The 9,293-nt window shown below is 33.3% G+C and overlaps 1 protein-coding gene across 1 annotated transcript in view; it reads left to right on the top strand.

Moving 5' to 3' along the window:
* Positions 1–411: 411 nt before the first annotated feature.
* LOC127704149 (protein mono-ADP-ribosyltransferase PARP14-like) overlaps positions 412–9,293 on the top strand; it is a 34,551-nt gene continuing 25,669 nt past the window's right edge. The window contains exons 1-3 of the mRNA XM_052208038.1: positions 412–493; positions 2,432–2,637; positions 7,542–7,778. Of these exons, the coding sequence (XP_052063998.1) occupies positions 2,439–2,637; positions 7,542–7,778 (436 nt within the window). The 5' untranslated portion in view covers positions 412–493; positions 2,432–2,438. The remainder of the gene's footprint in view (positions 494–2,431; positions 2,638–7,541; positions 7,779–9,293) is intronic.

Raw genomic sequence — 9,293 nt, 5'->3', positions numbered from 1 at the left:
TCCCGAAACGAAAGCTGATTTTTATCAGCTATAGTTAGAGGAGGGGATAAGGCGTCTGCGCAATGCGTGTTGCCGTAGAAGTATGAAGTGAAAAGTACAGGTTCCAGCCCCGCTTGGGGAGGAAGTAAAGAATCAAATCTACTCTAACATTGTTAGGTTGATTTTCTAGGCACTTTATAAATATTCTAAAGCCTGGCATTTCTTAATCATAAGAAATCCGATGGACAAGGTATAATTTACAGTTGTCACTACACATAGGCAGACATACATATATATATATATATATATATATATATATCATTTTACATTTATTGTGTAGTCATAATTAAAGTAAACAATATGTTAACGCCTAGGAAAATCCATCACACATAGAGATGTCTAAAAATAGATACCAGGTAATCAAAACCAAAAGTGAAAGTAAATTTGGGATTGTAGGAAATTGACAATTGTTTGAGTTTTCATATCATCTAAGTGTCGACTCAGAAGTATCAAGGTAAAATAGTTTCACTACATTCGTGTAAAATATTTACAATAGAACTCTAGAAATGTATGGTTCATATGTAGAACAGTTTCTTGCTATGACGTGACAAGGGTGACGTACTTGCAGCAGTCATTGTATGTTATATTTTAAATCATCACTCGATTGACCATGGTCACGGTTTTTTGTATACATGCATGAAAATTGTCGAACTATTTTCAGTTTACCATTGCTTACAAAATTGTGTCCCTTAATGATTAAAGATCATGACCTAGTTAGACACAATGGTGTATTTTCTGAAATTCGTTTCGATTTTTTTTTGTTATTTAATAGCATCGCAAACAAAGCGACAATAAGTTTATCGCAGTATCGTAATATGTAATAATCCAGCCATTTTTAAAATGGGGGTTCCAATCCAGGACAAAAGGTGTGTGTGTGTGTGTGTGTGTGTGTGGGGGGGGGGGGGGGGGGGGGGGGGGGGGTTCCAACCATATGTCCCCATTGAAAAGCATTGACCCAACCCATGGAAACACCCCCCCCCCCCCCCCCCCCCCCACACACACACACACCTTTTGTCCTGGATTGGAACCCCCATTTTAAAAATGGCTGGATTATTACATATTACGATCCGCCACTGATAAGAATACAGATATGAAGACCTCCTGAACCAAAAATATAATCTTAAGCTAATCAATGTCATTTCTTAATTATCTATCAAAACAAGGAAAGTGCATCTGCGAATACCAAGTTAAAGAATTGGCGATAAAAAGGGGCGTTGCCCTCTACGCCCCGTAGATCCGCCACTGGTAATCTTCTATAGAACTACCTGGTCGATTTATACCAAAAGTTGTTTTCAATTATTCTTTGGGTACACCATGTACACATATCTTTATTTAAAACAAGTATTTAAGTGATTATCTAATGTGCCAAGCAACAAGGTTAACAAGGCTAGCTAAAATAGAATATGGAGGAAAATGCAAGTATCGTCTCAGTATTACGCCGGATAAATCGATATCCTTTCAAATTGGAAAAATTCTGACAACTAGCTAGCTAAACATGTTAAGAATGTCAAGAATTAACTATATACTGTCAATTTCCAAAAAAAAACAAAAAACAAAAAAACAAAAAAACAAAAATATCAAACGGCTATTTGAGGAATTGCCCTTCAATAAAATTTTTAACATTTTCGTGTTTTAGTTATCGTCTTGAAAACTATAATAAAAATATAGAGGAAAAGAAAGTTTTACGTCGACGACTCAATCATAAGTTGGTCCACTGATAAAGAATATTTTTATCACAAATTACCAATTATCCAATTGTCATAGCCAAAATCCTGTCCTTTTTTCTGGAATGTGGCATCACCTGGAGAAACTTTTCATCGAGTTTTTACTCACTATGAGCAACACGACAGGTGCCATATCCGGTGCATGATCTGCCTCCCCTTTTGAAAAACCCATGTTATTTCCCGGTTTTTATTTATGGTTCGTAATGCTCCGTCCTAAGTATTTTTTATGCAGTATTCTGTAGACTATTGTCTAATGACACTTTATTAATTTCGTGCGCCCGAAGCGCTTATCTATATTTATCTCCATCAGGAACTCTCAAACCCAAACATTTGAAAGCCAAGGCGATAAGAAGAGTTTTGCACGAAAGCATAATTCACATTAAACAACTTGGATACTTGTTTGAAACAAATGAGCCTCCTCATGGGGTTTTTGATTATGTGATTACTTGGCCGTTTTTATAGTGATTATTTGATTACCAGACCAAATATTTCATGATTATATGATTATTTGATAATCTAGGACTATATTTTTGATTATTTGATTATCTTGTTTAAAAAAATAATTAATGATCATGTGATTATATTGGCCAAAAATTTGTGATTATGTGATTACTTGGACACCCACATGAGGGGCTTCACAAATATAACATTATTGTGAATAATTACAGAAGCAGAATGGAAAAGTCAAATGAACTTCGGGCCTCTGCTACAGAGACTAAATATACTGTCGAAGTTAGGGGAATGAAAGAAACAACATCATCAGACACTATCAAGTATTATTTTGAATCAAGACGAGGGGCAAACTGTGACGTTATAGATATTCGATTTGTACCTAACAAAAACATGTTCTTAGTGTCTTTTGATGAAAATGAAGGTAAGCAAGGTGTTATTCTTTCAGTTTTTTTGGTAACATACTTAATCTGATTACAGTAGTTGTCGTCTGTTTATGTAGTTCATACGTGTTTCTCGTTTCTCGTTTTTATATAGATTAGACCGTTGGTTTTCCCGTTTGAATGGTTTTACACTAGTAATTTTTTGGGTCCCTTTATAGCTTGCTGTTCGGTGTGAGCCAATGTTCCGTGTTGAAGGCCGTACCTTGACCTATAATGGTTTACTTTTATAAATTGTAACTTGGACGGAGAGTTGTCTCATTGGCACTCATACCACATCTTCATATATCTATTTACAAGCGGAGGGGACAAGGAATAATTTTAACAAAAAAATTACCCTTCTCCCTGTTTAAAAGAAAAATTTACGGCCGCTCTGGTATGTACATGTTTCAACCCAATCTGATGAGTCAATTTCCAACTGATTTTTTAATTTGTTTCTTATATGTTGATCTGTAACACCACTGTCCTAGGTTAGGGAAGGTTTTGGCGCTCACAAACATCTGTTATCCAGCCACATTCTGTATGTGCCAGTCCCAAGCCAGAAGCCTGTCTAATTATCAGAACCGTCTCGGTGGTCTCGTGGTAGCGTGTTCGCTTTGAGTGCGGGAGGTCGTGGGTTCGAACCCCGGCCCGTTCAAACCAAAGACTTTAAAATTAGTATTTGCTGCTCATCCGCTAAGCACGCTGCATTAAGGAGTAAAGGCACAGACTGGTCGGCCCGGAGTCAGAATTATGTGTTCGGCTAAGGTGACATGTTTTCCTGCGGACTGTTACCTTGTGAACTAGCATGTTAAAAATCCGGCTCAGCGTGTCGGTCTAGTGCAAAGCAGGGTAAATATTCGTATTACATTAACATGTATTCGTCCTGAATATGCATATTAATTTGATGCTGGACGTTAAGAAGCCGTCCATCGTCATTATCCTCATCTTAATTATCAGTGGTTGTCGTTGATAATTATCTGCCATATTTGTTTTCGTTTATTGTTTTGTCATGAATCAGGCCGTTGATTTTAATCGTTTGAATAGCTTAAAATTTTTATTTTTTTTTAACAAAACACTACACAGACCAATAATGAATAAGGAATACGAACCCGATTGATTTGATTTGATTTGATTTTTGGTGTTTTAACGCCACTTTTAAGCACCGCTTTTGGGCTATTTCGTGGCGGCCAGTTTATATTGGTGGAGGAAGCCAGAGTACCCGGAGAAAACCACCGATCTTCGATAGGAAAACTGACAATCCTAGTCAATTAAGATTGGAGTCGAGTGCACCCGCACGAGCGGGGTTCGAACTCACAACCTCAGTGTTGACTGGCTAGTGATTACAGTAGTAACTACTCAGACCACTCGGCCACCGAAGCCCCTGAACCCGATTGAAAACAGGGGGTTAATTTAGCCACTCAACTTTTCCGGGTAATCATGACCTTTAGATGTCTTGATTGTTCTTATTTGGATATTGAGATAGATAAAAGACAATATTACCCAAGCCGTACACATTATTTTGGCCTCGAGATTTAAAAAATGGTATTGGTGTAAAATAAATAGAGAGCCAATTTGCTTTCATTTTTTTTACGTTTCGTAAAATGAATTAAAAATAAATTAGAATTAATGCCTTTGCGTGGAGACGACATAGTTGACTTAAAGGTGTTAACATTCGATGGAAATCCTTCCCTTGTATATGTGCTTTGCTTTCCAAAATTAAGAGACGTTCGATACACGTTCGCGTTGAAATTTTGCATAGAAATAATTTAATATGCCATATTTAACCGGATTTTGGAAGGAAATATCGGTTATTAATTGGGGATGTACGGCGGGCGGCTGCCAAACAGTGTCTCTTCAATAACATGAAAACGCTGTGATGATTTTTTTTAAATTTAGATATGTTGTTTCTCGTGACTAAATGAAGGTCAAGTTCAATTTTCACGATTGTAGGATTTCTCCTTTTTGAGTTATTGCCATTTTTAATATCCAAAAGTGGTATTTTTAAATATTTTACTCTTGTAATCATAAGCATATGGTAAATGTCTTATCTCACAATTATAATTGGAGTGACAGATTTATTTGAAAATTTTCTATTTCCTATGTGGTGATGATTATAAGCTATATTATTAGACATTTTGAAGTTAATTACATTACTAATTATTATATATGTAATGTTAGAGTACTATGTTAAACCATAGTTCTGTTCAAAGGGAAATAATCCTTCATATTTGCAAGTATGATTTTCATTTTTGATTAGATCTTGGAAATATCTTAGCATATGATAATAATTGGAGTGACAGATTTATTTGAAAATTTTCTGTTTTCTGATAAGATCTGTAGGACTGTATATATAAAGTTTGAAATTTACTAGTAGGACTGAATAAATGAAGTTTGAAATTTACTGTTCATTATTAGACACTTTGAAGATAATTACAGATAAGTTTTATAGGTTTTTAAGAAATAGACATTTTGAAGTTAATAACATTACTAATAATTATATATGTAATGTTAGAGAACTATGTTGAACCATAGTTCTGTTTAAAGGGAAATAACCCTTCAGATTTGCAAGTATGATTTTCATTATTAATTTTTCTTTTCCTTGGTAAATTGTTTGAAGAATTTTATGGTGTGTTTGTTATTCTGTAAAAACTTATTTTCTGTGTGATATATGTATATAATTTTTGTTGTGTCTGTTAATTTTAATTTTTACTTGATCCTGTTTGGGGTTCCAGATTTGAAAATTCATTAGATAATAACCTATTATTCATAAGTTAAAAAGTTAAAATTAAGATAAGATAATTTGCAGATCTATATTAGTATGTTACAAATGAAAGAAAAAATATTGGGAACTATCAACTATATGTATAAAGTTTGATTACACTAAGTGATAAGATAACACACGTCTGGTAATTGTCAATGCAATCACCCAATAATAATTGGAGTGACAGATTTATTAGAAAATTATAAATTATATTTGATTATAATTTAAAAATAAATATAACATCATATCTAATTTTAGAGTCTATGGTTAAATCATATTTAATTTTAAAACATTATAAATAAAGTTTGAGTTATTTCCATTTGAACAGAAATGGTTTAACTAAGAAGTATTTCATCAAAAATTGAATTCTTGGGGTTCTTTGATATGCTGATTCTAGCAATGTACTTAGATTTTGGATATTGGACCATAATAGGTAAATGTTCAATTTCAAATTTTTCAGTTCTTTGACCACATTTATTTTGTGTCACAAACCCATGCTGTATCAAATATTCAATCACAATCCAAATTCAGAGCTGTTTTAAGCTTAAATGTTGTGTCCATACTTGCTCAACTGTTCAGGATTCGACCTCTTCAGGAAAATCCCGTTTGCTGTCTCTCTGACAGCCTCTTGTATTAGTATATATTGGAGATATAGAACTGAATATCATATTAATACTACTGTGTTTTAGTCTTAATTCAGGAGTAGAGGGACTTGAAAGGCCAAAGTCACTCCCTTCCATACCCCCAATATCATATTATATTCCAATCACATAAAGCTATTTAGGACTCCTCCGAAAAAAATATGATGGAATTAAATCAGTGTTGACTGCGCTCATATCCACCACACGTTACCAATAAGCATTCAACATGTTCAGTTGATGACCCAAAACAAATGCTTTTGACGCTAAAAATAGGGGCACATTCAAGTGGGTGGCATATAGAAATTGTACCCCTTCCCCTTTGATCGAAAATAAATAAAAAATTTTGGGGATTAAAATGTCGCCTTGTCACATTCCCCGCGATTTATATCATTACGGACAATAACACCCACCCCGTTACCAAGATTCCAATCCTTATTAATCTGGATATCTATAGTGTCATGAGGTTGAAAAAAATAGAATATTACACAATTTCTCAAGTTATAGATATCTTTAAAAGCATGCATGAAAGATTTGTTAAACCTTATCATAAGCAGCGTAATTATGCATTGTTCTTCAGTTTTCAGTTATATTAATGAAATATTTGTCACTGGACGTTAAGGAAAAGACGATCCATCAATCAAACATTAATATTATTCTTGATTAAAAAACAAAATATTTAATCATGTGTCAAATCTTACACCGATTATGTCGTCATATTTAAAAAATATACTTTTTGTAACCAATTTAAATCATATATGAGGGTCTGGATGGTGTTCCTTCATGTCTATATTCTATAATTTTTCCACGGCATTTTGTTTTATCTTTGTAGATTGTAGGGATATTCTGAAAAAATTCTCATGAAAATGATTTTACCATTAGATATAACTACATTTATGTTTATTCTGTGCATCGTTCATTTCTGTAATCAGTATAGTGTATTGGCTTATTAATATTTTTCACAGTTATTCTTTATACTTTTGCAGCCAATTATGCTCTATTCTTTAACTTTGTTGGCTCATTTTTCTCTATTCGTTATTTTAAGGCCAGTAATCTCTATTCTGTGAACCCCATCTAGATCGTATATTTTGACAACATGCACACACAGACTTTAAAAATGACTAATAAATTATTAAGTCATAATCATTGTAACTTTCTTTAAACATTTTCCCTGAGATTTATTCAGCACATTTCAATCAATTAGTCTGCAGTGAAGAAGGAATTATAAACAGTTAGCCCGTGTTCAAAACCTGTGCATTTCTTATATTGAATATAGTATATATTGCGTAATTTGAAAACTGATTGAAACATTCTAGATTGTTCTAGATAGTAAGAATTGGATAGTAAACATAATTTACAACAATGAAAATATAGTTAAATCTCAATAAGAACTTATACCTATGCATTCTGTCATGATCAAATTGAAATACTCGTTTCACGCAGAAATGCATTCACTTCGGTACTATATTAGATCATATTAAAACCTTTTTAATGCTTGAATTCTTAGATGTTTCAGTTATATTCAGAAAGGAACATAAAGTAGAAGGAGCTGTGTTACATGTGAAAAAACATGTCCCGCCAAAATATTACATAAATAAGGCGCTGATTACTGGATTGAATGTAAAATCATCTGAAGATAATGTTACCAACTTCATAGAAGCAAGAACAAAACAAGACGTGGCATCTGTAGAGTTTGGAGATCAAGATTCAGGAGCAGCAATCATTACATTTTCAAAGCCGGTCGGTATGTGCATTGTTTGTATCATATTTAAAAAAGAGAGACGAAAGAGCGTATTCAAACTCTGAAATATTATATTGTAGACAATACTTCATTGATCATAATTTATAGAAACATTTAAAAATCTGCAGCATTCTAAAAAGATAATAGACATGGTAGACAGTTAAATTTATTTTATTTCTATAGTAAAAAGAAAAATAACAAAAATACCGAACTCCAAGGAAAATTCGGAAAGTCCCTTATCAAATGGCAAAATCAAAAGCTCAAACACATCAAACGAATGGAAAACAACTGTCATATTCCTGACTTGGTACAGGCATTTTCTTATGTAGAAAATGGTGGATTAAGCCTGGTTTTATAGCTAGCTTAACCGGTCACTTGTATGACAGTCGCATAAAATTCTATTATATTGACAAAAATGTGTGAATAAAACAAATAATGTTAAATCATTAAGGAATGAGTGTAATATTTTTTCTGTCTATGAAAAAATAACATCAAAAATGTGGTGCACACTGAATAACCCGCGTAGCGGGTTATTTAAAGGTGTGCACCACATTTTTTAGGTTATTTCGAATAGACAGAAAAAATATTACAGTCATTCCTTATAATTTAATTCTAAAAAGGCGTAAATCATGATAAAAACATTGATGACGTCACGGTCACATGACAAAATTATGTCTATGAGCTGATAGACAAAACACTTTCAGCCAATCAGAAGACGTGTTACATCCAAAATTAAATTATTAGCTAATGAAAAAAAAATATGAGGTGGAATATATCAAAAATAAATCCAAACTTATAAATCCAAGAGAAACTTACACAATCATGACCAAGAAAACAACGACAAAATGACAAACAACTGAACAGCTACAACCAACTACATAGAAATTTAGAATATTTTGCAACACGAACCCCACTATTATAATATTATAAATAACTCTTCATATACAGTTCTAGATTAAGAATAGAGGCAACAGACACCAAAAAGTATATGAAGAGTCATTTATAATATTAAAAATACATGTACACATCAATATAAACATATATCTGCTAAATACTAATACCAGTGTAATGTCAATTTTATTTATATATATGAAACACCATGCCTCAAATATCGTAACCGAATACAGTGCTCGTTTTCTCGAAGGTGACCCCGAACTAGACTTGTTGCCGGGTTTGTACTTTCATGAGCAACACGACGAGTGCCACAGGCGGAAGAGGATCTGTCTTCCCTTCGGGAGCAACTGAGATAACCCCTGGTGTTTGGTTAGATTTGTGCTGCTCAGTCTTTAGTTTTCTATCTTGTATTTTGTATGCTGTTGTTTGTCTTTATGTGGTTTTGCGCTGTTTTTCCATGACATTGTCATTTTGTTTTCGACTTGTGAATTTGATTACCCCTTTGGTGTCTTTGGCCTCTATTCTAAATCTAGTACTGTACAAATGTATATAAAGAGTTAACTCCGTTAATTAGATATTTAACCGTAAAGTGTTGCAAATGCAGTAAAACGAATATTTTCGAGC

The sequence above is a fragment of the Mytilus californianus genome, unplaced genomic scaffold, assembly GCF_021869535.1.
Source record: "Mytilus californianus isolate M0D057914Y unplaced genomic scaffold, xbMytCali1.0.p SCAF_6, whole genome shotgun sequence".
NCBI classification, from domain to species: domain Eukaryota; kingdom Metazoa; phylum Mollusca; class Bivalvia; order Mytilida; family Mytilidae; genus Mytilus; species Mytilus californianus.
Note: the sequence above shows the minus strand (reverse complement) of the source record. Positions and strands in the feature narration are given on the sequence as shown.